Below are 19,436 nucleotides of genomic sequence, written 5' to 3'. Positions count from 1 at the left end.
GCTCAGGGACCCTCAGAGTACCAGAGCAAATGAGGGTGAAAGTCAGGGTAGGCGTGGGCCCTGGTGGGGAGTTTCCATTGGCACCGTGCCGTAGGCCCAGGGCGTGTGAGGGCCTGTCTGCTGTCCCGTCCACCTTCATGCCAGTGGCTGTATGAGCCCCATCTAAGAAGTTAACCCTCATCTCCACAGGCCTGAGGTGCTGGTGGGCCACGTACTGAATGAACTTTCATATGTATCTGTTTCTAGCGTTGGGCTTCTATTAGTCTGTGGGACTGACTGTTCCTTGTCTGAATGTCAATTTCTTAAAATTCTACCTTTTACACTATGTTTTACTGCGTACGGATCTTGGCACTTTCTGTAACTCACTTTTATTTTTCAGACTTCTACCTCTCCGACTTTGTTTTCCACAGGCACTTTTAACTGAGATTTTCAGTTTTGTTGTTGATGCTGTCATAATTGTTACCAAGAGTCTGTTAAATATGATAAACTAGAGAGAATCGACCTTTTATGACACAGGGCCTCCTACATAAGAACATCACAAAATTTTCTTTTTTCAAGTGTATTTGTATTTATTATACTCTTGTATAATAAGTATAATAAGCTTTGCACATTTAGAAATTAATTGTTAAGTATTTTATTTTTTATGACTATTTTTAATGGGGCCTTCTTTCCTATGAATAAGACTAACGGACTTCCCATGAGACTAGCAGAGTCACGGTTGAAAACACGGACTCCACTCAGCACGACTTTGGATTCCACCTGTCGCTGATGATCTGAGCTGTCAGACCATCTGCTTACCATCTCTGTTTCCTGCCCTCCACATTCTAGAACTTGGCTTGAAGGCACTGGCCTTAACCATGGCACCTCAACTACTTCCCCCTGCTAATCTATATGTAAAGATTTGTGGAAAGACAGTTTTTTTTTTTTTCCTTTTGGGGGTGCTGGGGATTGAACTCAGGGGCACTCAACCACTGAGCCACATCCCAGCCCTATTTTGTATTTTATTTAGAGACAGGGTCTCACTGAGTTGCTTAGTGCCTTGCTTTTGCTGAGGCTGGCTTTGAACTCGTGATCCTCCTGCCTCTGCCTCCAGAGTCGCTGAGATTATAGTCATGCACTACCATGCCCAGCTTAGAAAGACAGTGCAAGCGTTGTAACTCACTGTCATTGAAGCAGGAGCTGGTTAACTCTGCAGAGCTACATGCTGCCCCCGGAGAGCTTTACCCTCACACTAGTCTCTGTCAACCTGTCAACTTCTGAAATCGGCCTGAATTCTCTCTTTTGTCAAAATTACCTGATTATCTCGGGTCTTCCACGTGATCTCTGGGCTGTTTCCAGGACGAGAATCGGAGATTATGCCTCACTGGGGATGTGACATGCACACTGAGGGTTTCACCCCAGAATCTCTAGCCAGGCTTTCTGGGTGACAGCATTGTACAGTTTCTTCTGGATGCTGGGGTTGTCATTCAGATGGACCACTGACTGTCCAAGTGGCCTGAGCAAGTGAGGCAGATTGTCCAGTATTCCCTCAAAAAGCTGTGGGGACAGTAACCTGAGCTCAGGAGAGACCTCAGGAGTGTGCAGGGCAGGGAGTAGGTGCTTCCAGGCAGGGGCTGGAGTGGAGACCCCAGGTCTCTGCTGGACGCCTGGAGGACCTTCAGTGAGCCCCTGCTGAGGAACCTTCTTATTATTGGCTGGAGACTAGAAGATTTCACTAAAACCAGGTGAAATTTCTAACCACAGGTAGAGAGAGAATGATGAGAAGTGAAAATCTTCCTTCTCTTCCCCCTGTGAGCTTTCCATGGAGGCTTGTGGGAGGAGCTGGGAACTGCCACTCTGGACTGGTATGTGCTCTGGGGCCCTCTGGTTATATTAGGGCTTCACAGCCTTCCTTAAGCCTCACAGCAACCCTCTCAGCTAGGTCAAAATGATCCTGAGGAATTTTCTGTGGATTTCCAATCTGCAGGTGGCCATAAACCACACTCTTACTGAAAAATTGCACGGAACTTGGTAGGAAACGGCTGCAACCAGCGCAGCCAAACTCTTGGGTCCGGTGAGGGGCGAAGGGGATTGGAAAATAGAGATTCACACACAGGGATCTTGAAGATGAAGCTGGGATCCAGGTGGAGCTCTGCTCTCTGATGCAGATGCAGATCTAAAGAGTTACACCAGCAATCTTTATATACATATGTCTCATTATGAGGTTAAAGACTGTGCAACCATTATTCTTTGTGTTCAGGAAAGTTCCAGAAACCAGGACATCTATGTAGCTTTTCTGCAGTTGCAATCCACAGTTGCAAAGTGCAATGTTAGGAGCTTTGTGTAGCTCTCAAGAAAGTCCATTGTGTAAAACCAAAGACTCAATGAATGTTTTCTCTGATATGCAAAAGCTAATTCACAATAAGCAGGGGGAATAGGGAAGAATAGAGTTACTTTATATTAGGAAGAGGGGAGTGAAGGGAGGGGAAGGGGTTTGGGGAAGAAATGATACCAGAGTGAAACAGACATTATGACCTCATGTACATTACATGTATGACTGCATGACCCATGTGATCCTGCAGTATGTACAATCATTTATGATTGCAGTGTGTACTCCATTTATGATGAGCTATCAAAATGTACAAATGCATCCTACTGTCATGGACAACTAATTAGAACAGATAAAATTTAAAAATTTTAAACAAAAGTTATTGTAAAGCAGGCAGGAACAGGAGCAGCAGAGTGGGTGAAGCACTGTGGTTGTCTAGCATGAGAGTTCCTCTGTTCCCAGGAGCGGTGTGCCTGAGATCAAGGCCAGAGCTGAGAGGACTCTTGCACAGAGCCTCCTCATGCAGGGCATTGCCGCAGCAGCTGAGCCTCCTGTGCCCTTGCACAGGAACATTCCCAGGCACCAGGCATGCCACAGCCATGAGGTCACCAGAGATGCCAATCTCAGTTGCTGCTCTCCCATCCTCTGTCACTGCTCTCCATAGGAAACAGTTTTTAAATTTTTAGCAAAGCCCATGAAGACCATTCATGGCTGTAGTTGGAGAAGGACCAGCCCTCCAGGAGAGACTGAGTGGCTCCGGAGGGAGGGATGTGTGATATACTGAAGACCAGGCAGCTGTGGGAGGGGAAGGTCTGCAGAGCTTCCTTTTCTTTCTGAAATGTCAGCAAACGATTGGGAGGATGCTCGGGGTGGGCAGTCGAGGATGCAGAGATATAACGTAGTCATAGTAAGGGTCTCTCCCTTGCAAATGTTGAACTATGGGAATTTATGAAAGCAGAGAAGCACGAGGCGTGGGAATTGGGGACAATGTATCTACCCTGAGAAATGTGGCCAGGGATAGCCAGAAGTCTGAGCTAAATTCAAGCAGTGTCGCTAGTTAGTCCCTTTGAGCATCCTCTCTCCCAAGCTGCGTACACAAATCGCTTCGTATGCTTTGCTTCCTGTACTTCTAAAATGAAAGAAAATATCGATAGTCCCATTTCTCAGATCAGTCGAACTGGGCTCACTCTTTTGTTCAAGGTTTTATGTAAGTAAGAATTGATGGGCCTCGACTGCAGGCCTCCAAAGAGCATCACTTTGTCATGTTGTCTTTGGTGACATCCGGCAAGTGCACCAACGGAAGGTTGGTGTGGACTGGGGACGAGAAAGCTCGGTGCTGCAGAGGAAGGGGTGGGAGGTTTTCCAGTGGGAGCAGACGACTCAGGTGTGGTAGTTAAGCAGGTAAGACAAGCAGAGGAAGGGATCCAGGAGCAAAGAGACAGAAGTTCTTTGAGCAGCTTCCCCCTGACTGATGATAGGATCATACTGCAAAGAAAATAGGGTGTCATCTTCTTAGGCAATGAGAATTTGGAACCATTTGTCATTGCAGCACAACGTAGCATATCCTTGCTAAAGCATATCATCCCCAGATTTTTGTATTTGTCAGATCAGAATTACTTACACTTCATGTTCAAATGGACCTTGTCCCACCTTTACATATTCTGATTTAAAACCTAGACCAAAGCTAGGGCGTGAAATTTATGACAGTCTTCTTTGGTACACTATCACCAAATTTTAGGGTTACTCTATCTTGATTAAGTTGGGGCAACTACAGTATATTCATTAGATTGAAAAAATGCATAAACACAATGAGTTATTAAAAAAAAAATGGCCCTTTTTCCTTTTGATCTGAAGCAACTGTGTACTGGGGCACAAAATTGGCAAGAAAATTTCAGCTCGCATGGGTGCTTGTGGACAAGTACCTTTGTAAAGGCATTAAAGTCCCATTTGAAGAGGTTTTTAGGCTGTATTCTTCATCTAAAGAGGTGAACTTGTCCAGGATTGTAGGTATATGCGATATTATGACACTGTATCAAGTGGAAATATAACTGACCTGAAGGGAAAAGTTAATTTATGTACAACTTTTATTTTGTCTAGAATTGTAGTCAGGGTTGTTTTTGTTCATTAGTTTTGCGATTGACCCCAGAGTCTCATGCATGCTAGCCAAGACCTCTACCTCTGAGCTGTATCTCCAACTGCTTATAGTGAGATTTTTAACCAACCAGATCAGGCAGCATCCATGGGCAAATTGTTAAGTCCTTGGTGTAGGCATGAGGCTAATTGTCTATAATCAGAAGGCAGAACCATGTTTGATTTCATTACACTTGGAAATAGTTTCCTACAATTCAAATGTCCAGCAGTCTATGAGTTTTACACTAGAATTTTTAGAAAGATCACCTTTTGCATAAGAATGATACCACATTATTCCAACTAAATACCCACTGCCATGAATATATTCTGAATTTAGTGGCATTCTATTTAAAAATATAAGACTTGTGCTGATAATATATAGGTATAGGGTAAAAGTTATTAGAAGGAATTAATTTTCTTTATCAAGACAAATTTAAAAATTACAAGTAGTAGACTCTGCTATCACTTGGCAAAAATGGAAGGAAACGCTGGATGAAATGATCTTTAGAAAGAAGTACTAGACTGCCACCTAGTGTCCACATACGTCCCAGAGTTTAATTGTTATCAGATCTCAGCGTGATTGGACTTGGAGGCAGAGGCGGAGAGAAAAGGGGAACCTGTCAAAAATGTGTTTTCAGACTTTGTTGCCCATGTTCTGGTTCTGTGGAACCGGGGTGGGATTCAGGAACCTGCCTTTATAAGCCGCATCCCCAGTAATACTGTGTAGGGTTCCCAGCTGACATGGCAAGAATCGTCACACACGTCTTAGCTCTTGGGAGGCATGGAGCATTCCACAGACAGGGCGGGCAGCGGGGCTTCTGCCGTCCCCCCTGCATCATCCCAGGTGGTGGGGCATCTTAAGTGTCTACTTATGTTGACCAAAACCAACCTCTCAGGAAACCAGGGGCCCTGTTTTCCCTCTTGTGGAAGCTAGAGAGAAAAATGCACCCCTCCCCAAAAACAGGAGTGTGTGGGAATCTCACGGAGATGAAAGGGAGATAAGGGTGACCAGTAGAGGAGAGGAAGGGGACCACAGAAGGAGGGGGAAGAGCAGGAGTGGTCCTGGGGAATGAAATTGACCAAATTGTACTGTTAAATTGTCTGCATGTGCAAATATGTGACAGTAAATCCAACCATTCTAAATAATTATAATGCACCAATTTTAAAAACTAAAAAAAGAACCCAGATGCTAACATGCATATATACATATCATCACAAAAATAAGCATGTGACCCCCTTTCTGGCTGTGTGGACATCTCCATATGCTCCGGTAAGACTGATTTCTGGTTTTCGTCTGTGGCCTTCTCTCCTAGTGTTTGCAGTATGTGGAGTTGGTTTTCCCGCCTCTGTCTACAATCATTTTCCATGGGTCGCACGCGCACTTAAAAGAATTCTGTTTCTATAGTTTCCGTTGTTTTTATTTTTATTCTCATTGGATGCTCGTTCCTCCTCCCTGATAGGATAATTATTGATGGAGCCAATCTGACCATATCTAATGTCACTTTGGAGGACCAAGGCAATTATTCCTGTTCTGCTCAGACTGCTCTGGATAGCGTGGCTGAGATGACTCAAGTCACTGTCCTTGGTAAGTTCCCTCACTCAAGAGAACTCTGCCTCATGACTTCTCCATTCCTGGTTAAGCTCCATCATTCCTAGGTGACGAAGTCTAGGGGTGATTATTTGAGCCCCTGCACCTAACTAGTAGCTTGGACTTTTTGTTTCAAAACTAACTCAACTTTCAACGCTTCGTCCTCATATAAAAGATGTTAATTATAAAATTTCTTTTCCCTTCGTGGGTAAATGTGTCTGTCAGTGGGAGATTAGTGATGCTATCAGCAGGCAGACAGCAGGGCAGGCTTGTCTCCCTAGCACTCCTGAGCTACCCTTTCCCGGGGTGCACAGAAGTAGGGCTGAGGAGCGGGGCTGGGTGAGAGTGGAATGGTCTGGAATGGGGCCCGGGGGTGGATGCACAGTGGCCCTGCTGGGCACCAGAACCACAGATTGAGCTCCCCAGGGTCCAGGGAAGTGCGGGAGGGACTTCAAGTGTTGGGCATGCCTTTGATTTTTAAGGTGATCATCCTGATTAGAAAACAGTGTGCAAGCTTCACTAGTGTAATCTATGTGACCCCCTGAAATCCCCAGCGTTTACGGCTCTTGGTCCCTCTACAGGATGTTTCCCAATTTCCTTTGCAGATCGGCTCCCCAACAGCTCCTGGAAACCTGCCCTGTAGGGACAATATCAGCAAGTCACTTGTCATCCAGCTGTCTTTTGGCACAGCCCCTGGGGATCCGTGGGAGTAGCAGGGTGTGTGTATGGGGGTGTTTATTTCCCTCCTCCCTCCCTGCAGGCTACTGTATCTCACAGGGAGGTCACACCTCCTGCAGGAAGGCTTTCTGCACACAATTTCTTCTTAGGGGATTCTGGTCACTGCTCTGTCAACCTCAGTATCTCAAGTCACCCCCATGGTCAACCTCGGGAAACCCAGGGGTGCCCTGCATGTTTCTAAGGAATACTTACTAGCAACTGTGGGACTGTCCCAACATGGGTGAGCTACTTATCCTTTTCTGGGACCCTGACTTACACAGACAATGTTGCAATTTCCATTTATTCAGTTTCGGTGGGCACTACTTGGTCTTTTATTTGTTTATTAATCAATCAATCAATCAGTCAAGGATTGAACCTAGGGGCACTTAACCCCTGAGCCACATCCCCAGCCCTTTTTATTTTTTTTATTTGGAGACAGGTTCTCGCTAAGTTGCTCAGGACCTTGCTAAGTTGCTGAGGCTGACCTTGAGCTTGTGACCCTCCTGCCTCAGACTCTTGAGGCATTAGGATTACAGGCATGAGCCACTGTGCTCAGCTGCTTAGTTTTTATGTTAGCGGGTTGATATTTCTTAAAAGTGTTTGGTTTTTGCCTAAACTCCTCCATCACGTGTCTGGATTGATCATGGTTATGAACAGGACTTGTGTCCTTAGCATCCTGGTCAATAGAGTCACAGGTAGGTAACTCAGAGTGCTGTAGGTGGGGAGAAAAGTCTTTTCTGAGGGCAGCTGGTAAAATTGCGTCCATAGGTTGTGTTTCTTCAAGTGAAGCCAAGAGCCACCAAGTTAAGTTCTATTAGGGAAAAAAAAGGGATCAAGTTCATCCCAGGTTGTAAAGGTATGCACTTGGCACAGTAGGACTGCAGCTTTGGGCACAGTAGGACTTCAGCTTTGGGCAGGATGTTTGGTGGTAGGTGTGTGAGTTTTTCAGGGCTCTGTATGCAGAAGGATTTAATCCTCTAGTGATGATCCCAACCAGATGGTTATGATTCACCAGATAAAATATGTGAGTGTCCTGTAAATTGGGGTTTCTCCCAGGCACCCTGAGGATAGACGTATGTATCAGGATCCATGAACTTTGCCCCCGAAAGTCCTGAGAAAAAGCAGTGGCATAGGCTATGACTTGGCCCTCAGTATCTCAATTTCCTTGCAAAATTTAAGCTTCTGTCCATATGATGAGTCTACCATTTTCTAGAACCTTTGAGTTTTGGTGATTCCAAATCAGTAGTAGTTTTGGTACAATTTATGTATGAAGTAATACTCCAAGCTTTTTAGAATGAACTAAAAAATAATTTTTAAGAATATCCTATGAGAGAGGATACATTTTAAAAACCACTCCCTTGAGTTTATATTCCATTTTCCCCTCCAATCTCAAAAAAGCTCATTTCGATAACTCATGGTGACAAACTTTTATCAAATCATATAGTTTCTGAAAGACTTTTATCCTAGAAAATATTTTTTTTTCTTTTTTGATACCAGGGATTGAACCCAGGGATGCTTAACTACTGAGCAACATCCACAGCCCTACTTATTTTTTATTTTGAGACAAGTTCTCGTTAAGTTGTTGAGGCTGGCTTTGAACTTGGAGTCCTCTTGTCTCAGCCTCCTGAGCCACTGGGATTACAAGCATGCACCACCATGCCTGGCAAAAATATATGTATATTTTTGCATAGGGTTAAATCCACTTTAGTCAGATATTATTTCCAAGATCCTTAACCTAAAAATGCTTTGGGAATATCATTTTTAAAATCTCAGCTGCAAGGTCTTCAAATCTAGCTCCTGATGATTTCAGATCTGATTTTAATCTCAGTTCATCTGATTTTTTCTGTGATTTTAAACTCAGTTTAATCCCTGTCTTAGTTATCTCAGGAGACTTAAGGGTTCATGGACTCTTAGTAAATGCTGAAGAGAAAACAAGTTCTCTGAGCTTAGAGATCCAGAAACCTGGTGGGGAAAAGAATACCTCCTCCTTATTTAAGGCCCTAACATTCGGACATAGTCAGGGACCCCACTTGAAAAATCAGAAGGTTCCACTCTTAACTGGAAACAATGCTTTGGGGTCAAAGTTCATTTTCAACTGTAAGTTCAGCAGCACTGAGCAGGGCAGTGGCTGCTACTTTCCACCCAGAGAGGGGAAAACAGCCCTCTGAAGGCCTCACTGGGTAATACCGTCATGGTCTCCTCTGGACATAGGCGAATATTCTAGAATACTTGAGAAAAATCAAGATCAAATTTTGGAAGCAAGGACTATGCTAGATGAGATTTCTTTTTCATATCACTTTTATTTTGAATGTCCTAGCAATTTCTGTGTCCTTCAAACCTGAACGTCTGTCATCATCTAATCAGTCTTCCTGTTCCTTTCACACCAATGCCAGATCTCCCTCTTCTTTCTTTTATTATTACTTTTTTTTAATTTAGCTTTTAATTTTTTACAGACTGCATTTTGATTCATTGTACACAAATGGGGTACATCATTTCATTTCTATGGTTGTGCACAATGCAGATTCACACCATTCGTGTAGTCATACCTGTACATAGGGTAATGGTGTCTGTCTCATTCCACCATCTTTCACACCCTCCTCCCTCTCATTTCCTTCTACATAATCTAAAGTTCCCCCATTCGTCTCTCACCCCCCCCCATTATATATCATTCTCCACTTATCAGGGAAAACATTCAGCCTTTGGTTTTTTGGCCTGGCTTATTTCACTTAGCATAATATTCTCCAGTTCCATTCATTTATTTGCAAATTCCATAATATTATTTTTTTTATGGCTAATAGTATTCCATTGTGTATATATACCACAATTTCTTTATCCATTCATCTATTGAAGGGCATCTAGGTTGGTTGCACCATCTAGCTATTGTGAATTGAGCTGCTATAAACATTGATGTGGCTGTGTTACTGTAGTTTGCTGATTTTAGGTCCTTTGGGTATAAATCAAGAAGTGGGATAACTGGGTCAAAAGGTGGGTCCAAGTTTTCTGAGAATTCTCCAGACTGCTTTCCAGAGTGGCTGCACCCATTTGCAACTCCACCAGCAATGTAAAAGTGTAACTTTCCCCCCACATCCACACCAACATCTATTATTGCTTGTGTTCTTGATAATAGCCATTCTAATTGGAGTAAGATGAAATCTTTGAGTTGTTTTAACTTGCATTTCTCTAATTACTAGAGATGTTGAACACTCTTTCATATATAATGTAAGCAGGCTTCTTATTCTTCTTTAGATTCCGGGCCCAGACAGTGTAAAAATTGCTCTTGTACGCCAAGAATACCTTATCATAAATTACAATGAAAATCCAAAATAACTGCCGAAAGGAAAGGTCAAACTCATGTTCCCTATCTTATTCTTCTTATAACCACAGGACCTAATTTTTATTGCTTCCTCATGATATTTATATACATGATTGAAGCGGCAATATAATTCTCACTTAGTCATGTAGTCACAAAGCAATTGTATACAAGGTATCAGGGGCAGTGCAAAAATGAATAAAATAGGGTCCCAATCTTGAAGATATTTTAGTCACACCCAGGTAAGAAATGAGGCATGTAAAAGTATGAGCTAGAAGAAAGTAGATGGTCCATTTGAGACATGCCATGTTTCCCAAACTTGATCAAGCATGATCATTGTCCAGGGAACGTGTTTACAAATAAAGTTTCCGGACCCAACTCCCTCAATAACACAGAGATAGGGCACCAAAGAATTCTGCATTGAAAAACTACTCCTAAAACAGTTCTGAAGCCCACCAGTAGTTGAGGATTGCCCTTTGAGAACCACAGTCAGGCAAAAGGAAAGTGGTAAGTCCTGCTAGAATATCTGTGCAGGTCGCCTGTTGGAAGCAGAAGATCCAGGTGGGGGAGAATGGAATTCCGGAGCAGGGCAGAGAGACCTGGGCCCAGAGAGGAGAGGAGGCTGGCAGCAGGTTTGAGCCAGGGAAGCAGAGGCAGCTACCTGCAATTACCTTACCTTTGTCTTTGATTATTCCTTAGATGCTCCGGATCCCCCAGAGAACCTTCACTTGTCTGAAAGACAGAACAGGAGCGTCCGGCTGTCCTGGCAAGCTGGAGATGACCACAACAGCAATATCAGTGGTAGGAAGACTTGGAATGATGGTTTTCTTTAACCCGCAGAGTCAAATTAGAGTACCCCTCCCAACATTTCCTATTCTGTGTCCATCTTAGTAGAACCTACGCTTTCCCAGCCTGATCTAATATGTTGTCCTTATTCCTACTGCCAGAGTATATCATAGAATTTGAAGGAAACAGGGAGGAACCCGGCAGGTGGGAGGAGCTGACTAGAGTCCCAGGAAAGGAGACAACAGCCCTGTTACCTCTGGCCCCGTACGTGAGATACCAGTTCAGGGTCGTCGCCGTGAATGAGGTTGGGAGAAGTCAACCTAGCCGGCCATCGGAGCATCATGACACACCTCCGGCAGGTGAGCAGAGTCCCTCCTCTGGTGTCTACCAGAATGTGAGTTTGGATCCTTCTTGGAACATAAAAAAAAAAAAAAAAAAAAAAGATCAAGTTGTATAGGATTTGAGATTTGTCCAAATACTTTGAACAGTTCTGCAAAGGAAGAAAGTGTAAGATATTCCAAGTATATTGGTCTCAGGAGTATGACGTAGCCGTTGGACAGACAGGAGGGTGGAATGGGAGAGAACACTTCGGTGATGAGTTCCTGTAACTAAACATCATGCTTCGATCAGACCGGAAAGGAGCTCTACACTGAAGTTCAGTGCAGGGAGGTGCCAAGGATTCAGTATTCTGATATGACTTTTGATTCATTAGAGATACTTTGTTAAATTTTCAAGGTGTCTAATATTATTCATTGCTATACATACAAGTATTTCTTGTATCTTCTTGTCTAGTAAATTGCCAGAATGCTCTTTATCTTTTTTAATCTCATGAATGGTAGTGCTCAAGTAATTTGTGTTGTTAAAGTGGAATTGAGGATCAGTGTGGTCATAATATATATAATAGATTTATATATTAATATAATATATTAATTATATAATGCATTAATATATTAAATCACATTAACATATATAATATATTAAATCACATTAACATATATTATATAAAATGATATATAATATATACACATGTATATTTAAAATACATATATAAATATATATTTATACTTATATATATTTTACAAAATATATATACTTTCTATATATATATACACACACATATATATACATACACAAATATATATGTGTATGTGTATATATATCTACATATATCTGTATATCTCTCCTGGGCATTAAACCTATGAGGGACACATTAACACTGAACCACATACCCAGCTCTTTTTACTTTTTATTTTGGGACAGGGTCTCCCTAAGTTACTGAGGCTGGCCTCAAATTTGCAATCCTCCTGCCTCAGCCTCCAGAGCCATTGGGATCTCAGATGTGCACCACTTTGGCCAGCATGGTATTTATTTTTTCCCAAGTGAAATAAATGTGTAAGGATATAATTCCTTTTTGAACTGAGATAAAGCAAGTTGAGAGAACTGAATTTGATATTTGTATGATTTTAATGTATCTTGAACTTAACACTAAACCTCCTACTTAGCTTTTTCTAATAAAATGGGTCCATCGGAATATATTTCATGGTCACATTACATGCTGTTGACTATTTCACATCCTCAAAACTTGGCTGTTGCCGTGAATACATGAGCTTCAATTTTCTTCTCCCAGAGCAAATACGCACAACATTTATTTCTACCAACAATTCTAACAGAAAAAAACTCAGAGGGTTTAGCATGAAAAATACATTTTTAAAAAGCAGGTTTAGAATAAACAAGAAGGTTTAAATCTAAGATGCTTTGCAAACCATGTTCTATCCATTGGGTTATAATTGTGTAACTCTAAGAAAATTATTTTGCTCTCAAAATAAAATAAATATTTAGAAGTGACCTTAATTATTTTTTAGGGACTGGACCATATTGATTTTAATACAGATAATCAAAGTTATTTAAGTTTCTGGATGTTTTTGGAGGGGAATAATATGGTGATTTATCTATTGGTTACAAAGTAAGGAGAAAAAAATAATTCTGATGCTGGTCATTTTTCAGCTCCAGACAAGAATCCACAAAACATAAGGGTGGAAGCCTCTCAGCCCAAGGAGATGATCATCAAATGGGAGGTGCGTGCTCCGTAATGTCCTGCAGAATCCTTTGTGCCTTTGGTCCCCCTTCTTTTTAGGTCTGCGTGCTAACTACCATGACAAAACAGTGAGTGTTTGTAATTGAAAGATCTCGGTGATCTGAAAGAGGCGAGCGTGGTGAATCATTCAGGGAGGACTATACAGGCTGACGCACGCAGTTGGTGTCTGTTACTGAAAGTTTCAGATTCCCGTGCTTCATCATCTACATTTTAGATGTTCTCACATTCAAAAGCTACAGAGAGCCTTTCACTATGTGGCTAAGTTTAATGCCAAAGGGTGAACACTCCCCAACCCCCAAGTAATAATCACCATGATTAACCCCTTTCCCCATATTGCACGTTCATTTATAATTCTTGAGCATCAGTAACACACTGTTCTAGCTGGAGAAACTGGGGTCTGAGATGATGATGGTCTCCCTATCCCTGCTCAGCCACCCGTGAACCCTTCCAGGATTAAGCCTGGTGTGGTGGCTCACGCCTATAATCCCAGCAGCTTGGGAGGCTGAGGCAGGAGGATCACTAGTTCAAAGCCAGCCTCAGCAACTTAGTGAGGCCTAAGCAACTCAGTGAGACCCTGTTTCTAAATAAAATTTGAAAAAGACTGGGGATGTGGCTCAATGTTTAAGCACTCCTGGATTCAAATCCTGGTAAACCCCTTCCCCCTGCAGAATAAAAAAGCTAGGATTAAAGCATGAGTGTGTTTGGCCATTAAGTTCTACTCTTCCCCCCTCCCATGTATCTCTAGTTAAATGCTCTTAGATAGACTTTACTCTTTAAATTTAGGAAAAATTGTATCTTCTGAGATAACTTCAATTATTCTAGTATCATTTCCAAGTTTCTTCTGTAGCAGTGAAGAATGTCATTTTTCACATTTAGAACTTAGACATGTTTCATGAGGAACTAAATTGAAAATAGATTACCATTCAATCATCTGATTAATAATAGGCCTCCAGTGTTGATTTCATTGAATTTTGCATAAATATATGACATTTTGGAATATAATAATTCATTTTTCCACTTTATTATAGGTACGATTTGTGGCAGAATTTTAAAATGTATGAAGTTTGATCTATTTTTTTTGTATCCATTACTTACTCACATGGCCTGTCCCTTCAAATTATTTCAGCAATTTTTTTTTATATAAACACTAACATTTTTATTTGTATTTCAGTGAAGTTAAATTTTGCAAAATTAAGACATGGAATTTTTTTTTTTTTTTGAAGTACCACTAAGAAACTAGGTCTATTTAAGAATATTATTTTCTCCTTAAATGGTTGTAAATACTCATTAGTACACTGTCTTGATAATTACTTAGAGTCTGAAATTTTGTTAATCTTTTATTCTTTTAGAGTATATCTGTACTCTATTTTAGAGTATATCTGTTCCAAGTTCCATGGAAAATTCTGAGTTTCATAGAAATTTCCATGTGTAACTGGTGAGGTGACAGTAATGCTGTGTCATTTGCAAGTCTGTCCACCAGAGAAGCCCCTGTTCCACCAATGTGCGCTTCCGAATCCCTCCGCTGGGGGGCGCCATGGTGACAGGTGCCTCTTTTGTACAGAGAAGCTGTAGGACTCGGTTTACTGCCCCCACCCAGGCGTCACCCACCCAGTCAGTGGTAAGAGCGGAGCAGGAGTCTGCGGCTTCATTATAGCTCCTCTTCTTAAGCTACTCTTTCCCCGCCAACTTTGCAACAAGACCTAACCATTGTTAGGATGAGACTCTACCATGAAAGTGTAGCGATTTGTCTTTGAAGAGCAAATCCCAGGTGGATTAAGTGACCCAGGCAAAGAAGTAGACGCAGGGATTTGGAGCTAGACTGACTTACATTCATGGTATGCGTCCCTGTGCTTCATTTATTGAGGAGTGTCAGAATTCAAATCCCTCCAGACACAGCTGTTTATTCATTGCCCATGTTCTGAATGAATCATCCCTGAAGAAGAAGTTAGAAGTTAGAAAGAGGTTAGATACCCCAGTGGACAAGCACATACTGTGATGGAGTTACCTGACCCCACCCCCAGGAACTGACCCACAAAATTATTCCTATCTGCATAACCATCAGGGAGACACATTTTTTTTTTAAAGTTGATCTTTCACAAAACAATGAACAGATGAGCAGTAGAAAAAGATGCCCTTAATTTCAGTTTGCTTCAGCATTAAATAGGATTCAGTTAAACATTAAATACCAACTTAATACCCGAACTAGTTTTCTTAGTTGGTATTACTTTCTAAAATTTACTTTGCATGGATTAAGTAGACATGACTCACCCACATTGTTTAAGTGTTAAAATATAATGGCCTATCTCTCAAAAGAGAAAAGAGCCCACTGTCACTTAGGTAGTTACCCATATCAGAAAGGTTTTTGCTTGGCAGTTCCCAGCTGTTCATAAGCATAAGTTTATTCATAAGAATTTTTTTAACTTCTTTCAGTAAATAACAAATATATCATTCAAAGATACCCCAAAACCAACTAGCCACCCAATCAGTTACCAAACTCTGTACAGATGTTGCAAAGTACAAAGTTCTTCACCTGCAGGTGTTGTGGTGACCACATCAGCTTGTTTAGCTCCTGAAAGACCTTAGTTCAACTATTTCTGTAGATGTAATAAGACGGTCCACCAGCTTTAACATGGAATTAAGTGGATTTTAGTTAGAGGATATGGCGACTCCAGTTAGAAGAATATATTACATTCTTGAAAATTGCTATGAGAATAGATGGTGTCCTCACCACAAAAATATATTTTTGAGATACATTTTATATAATAGTTTGAGGTGTATGTGTGAGATATAAAACATATGCTAACTAGCACAATTTACCTATGCTATAATGTGTACATTTCTTAAAATAACATATAAAATAAATATAATTTTTGTCAATTAAAAATAAATGAAAATGTTCAAACATTTCATTTTTTCTAATGGAATTAAGGCATTGTGGCTATCTGTCTAATTTCTAGGTAGGGAGTTAAAACCTGGGTTGGTTGACAGGTTTCTTTGAAAAAAAGTTAGCAGTATAGACTCATTTTTTTTTACACTATTGTACATGACGATTCTTGCTAATTATGTCATTGACTTCTCAGATCCCTGGAAGGAGGTCCAGGGCCCCCCATCTAGACTTTCCTGATCCCAACTCAGTATCCTCTTTTCTGGAAACTTCTTCCTCAGGGGCAACACAGTACGGAGAACGGAAGGCTTTTGACTTTTTGAATCTTCTGCTATTCTCCTCTGGGGAACTTATCTGAAAGTTCTTGTCTTAGAGCCAAATAGGAAGCACCCTGATGCTTCTTCAGAAGCCTGGTCAGCCAAGAGGCTGTCAATGGAGCTACAAGATTCTTCTGAACAGTTCCCAGTTTATTTTAAAATTGGTTAGACAACTTTATTAAATTTGCTTCTTTTCCTTGAAGCAAAACACGTACAAATTGAATATTATTTGTGCACATTTACTATCAGTAGGGGCTGAAGGAAATTATAATTCTGGGTTGCACTGTGGAGCTCGTAGGTCATGGCTTGATTCATTTCTACAGTGCTAAAGTCCCCGGGGAATTTTATCCATCTCGTATTAAAAATATCTTGGAGTAAAACTTTTCAGTAAATGCAAGTATTAACAAGACTATGGAAACTCAGAAAGTTTTTTTTTTTTTTAATATTGTTTTGATTTTCTTTTTCTCCCAGAAAATTTACATATTCACCTTGAGCTAGGCATACAATTTAAAATTATTTGCTGAAATAGCATGATACTTTCAACTTCATTCTAACTAATGCTTCTCATAAGTATTTTGGTAAATTAGACTGAGTGAAAAGCCATTACAAATTCTGTAAGAACATTATATATGGTCTTATTGAATCACCCGCATGTATAAAATGAAATTACTATTAATATAAGTGAACTTTATACTAGGAGTAAAATTGTGTTTTAAATGTATTTCATACAACTGAATCACTTAAATAAAATTCCCATTTTCTGAAATTAAATAAGTGGTTTAAATCACATTAATGTTTTTTAAATTAATGTGCTGCTTAATTAAAAGCTAGGATGGAAATAATCAATTTCCTGTGTTAGAAGTTTCTCCACCAAACATTCCCATGCAGCAAAATAAAGTGGGCGAGAGAGGCATGTTCTCTCTAAGAATCAGAAGCAGAATGTTCTAGAAGCTGCGAAGTGATTGATGTATAAAGAGGATCTACTGCTGCTGGGCTCTGGGGTATAAGCATGATTATTTTCCAGACTGAAAGATGGACAGTGTCTCCTCTCTCATGGAAGGAAGATGGTAGCTGGAGACCAGTGGAACTAGGTGAAAGGCCTTCCCTTGACAGCCAGGGCAATTCCAATCAGGATTCAGGAGTCTACCGTCACCTCTTCCATTTCTGCCAACTCCTTAGAGTGAAAGCTTAGACTCTCATGGAGAGTTCCCACAAGAGCTACAACTTTCTGTGGGATGTATTTGTAAATTCTTTTCTACACGAAAAACTGAGATTTTTTCCAAAGGAAAAGTAATTCAGGCATCTCATCTGGGTTAATGTGCAAGCATAAACTTAGAGAAGAGCAGCAATAATTTACAACTCTTCTGACCCAAAGGGGGGTAATGAAGATCTCCAAACAAGTGATCCTTCTGTGTAACCTTTCTTACGTGTCTTAGGATGGCTCATTACTGTCTCTGGCTCAACTTGTCTATGGGACATCAAATGAGGTTTTCCTTTTTATTGGTACACGACAATCACACGTAGTTCTGGGTTCACTGAGGCATGTTTGTATATGCACCTAATGAACTTTGATCAGTTTTATTCCCCACTATTTCCCCTTCCCCTCCCCTCCTCCCTTCCCCTCCACCCTATACCATCGCCCTACTGGTCTCCCATCTATTTTCATGAGATTCCCCTATTCCCTTTTTTTCTCTAGCTTCCACATATAAGAGGAAACCCTTGACCCTTGACTTTCTGAGTCTGGCTTTTTTCACTCGTTTCATCCATTCACCTTTGACTGACATAATGTCAATCTTCTTCACCACCAAGTAGAACTCCATTGTGCATGGGTATATTTTCTTGACCCCGTCATCAATGTGTTTTGACTTCTCTTTTAGCCTTTGAAATCCATGGAGCAGAATGGGCCAGGCCTGGAGTACAGAGTGTCCTGGAAGCCAAAGGGAGCCTCAGAGGAGTGGGAAGAGGAAACGGTCACAAACCACACGTTGCGGGTGATGACAGCTACTGTCTATGCGCCTTATGACGTACAAGTTCAAGCTGTCAATCAACTTGGTGCTGGACCTGAGCCTCAGTCAGTGACTCTTTATTCTGGAGAAGACTGTAAGTGTTGCACCTGAAAACCCTCAGCACTCAAGAACAGTTTTTCTTGAATATATTGCATTTATGTCAACAAGTATTTTTGAGCACCTTCTGCATGCAAAGAGAATATACCAGCTGGAAAAGATAGCAGAAATAGCTTTCTACTTTAGGGTTGAGTGCAGAGGATGGTTGATCAGTATAGTGTGCTGAAGGAGTACTTGGAAAGTTCGACTTTATTTTCCCAATAAAGCTATATCTCTATTTTGAAAATCAAAGACCTGAAATTATCACTGAGCTCAGTTAAGCAAGAAAGCTGTCCTGAATGTTTAAAGGTTTTCAGTTAGCTTTGCCCTTCCTTTTTTTATTTTTTTGGGGGGTGGTTACTAGGGATTGAACTCAGGGGCACTCGCCCACTGAGCCCCATCTTCAGCCTTACTTTGTATTTTATTTAGAGGATCTCACTGAGTTGCTTAGTGCCTTGCTTTCACTGAGGCTGGCTTTGAACTCGTGATCCTCCTGCCTCAGCCTCCCAAGCTACTGGGATTACAGGCACCTGACTTTTGCCTTTCCTTTTGAAGGACTTCCTAACAGCTATCTGCTGCCATTGCCTGGGTCTCATATGCCTGTCTGGATCCTTGTTATTACAAATGAGGCAAAGACCCAGATTTGTATGTAGAATTATACACACACACACACACACACACACACACACACAGACACACACTCATGCCCACATGCAACAGTTAGGAAACAGGGTCGATGTGATCATATTACTAATTGCTAATAGCATTTGAACTGCTGCAGTTATATGCCTGGAGAAAAAGAAACCTCTCTGTTCTACATCACAACACATTGGGAGTTATTATTTCTTCTAGTATCCAGAGTACTAATTTGATCCAAGAATTTTCACTTGCTGTTTAAACTCTTCTGTTTAAATAGAAAGAGTGGAGCAGAACACGTCTGACCTGAGAGTCTCGGCTGTACTGTGTTGGGTTTATTCCTTGTTAGTAAATGGGATGATAGTAGCAATCTCATGGGGTTACTCTAAAGATACATGAATTGGCTCATTTAATCTTTAGATGGAACCTATAACCAGTGCCTGACACATAGCATGTGCTCAATTAATGTTGTTCTTATTAATATTTGATTAAACAAAATCCCCAATCATTTTTTATATGACTGATGTAGCTCCTTTGCTTTGAAAGACAAGATGCTCACAGAA

General features: G+C 41.1%; 1 protein-coding gene across 7 annotated transcripts in view; it reads left to right on the top strand.

Annotated features, from left to right (window-relative positions):
- Chl1 (cell adhesion molecule L1 like) overlaps positions 1-19,436 on the top strand; it is a 207,426-nt gene that overhangs the window by 171,676 nt on the left and 16,314 nt on the right. For all 7 annotated transcript variants that reach the window (XM_047534650.1, XM_047534652.1, XM_047534647.1 and 4 more), the window contains 5 exons: positions 5,899-6,023; positions 10,753-10,854; positions 11,001-11,198; positions 12,844-12,914; positions 18,013-18,235. In XM_047534650.1, the coding sequence (XP_047390606.1) occupies positions 5,899-6,023; positions 10,753-10,854; positions 11,001-11,198; positions 12,844-12,914; positions 18,013-18,235 (719 nt within the window). The remainder of the gene's footprint in view (positions 1-5,898; positions 6,024-10,752; positions 10,855-11,000; positions 11,199-12,843; positions 12,915-18,012; positions 18,236-19,436) is intronic.

The sequence above is a fragment of the Sciurus carolinensis genome, chromosome 19, assembly GCF_902686445.1.
Source record: "Sciurus carolinensis chromosome 19, mSciCar1.2, whole genome shotgun sequence".
Classification (NCBI taxonomy): domain Eukaryota; kingdom Metazoa; phylum Chordata; class Mammalia; order Rodentia; family Sciuridae; genus Sciurus; species Sciurus carolinensis.
This window is presented reverse-complemented; position numbering and strand designations above follow the sequence as displayed.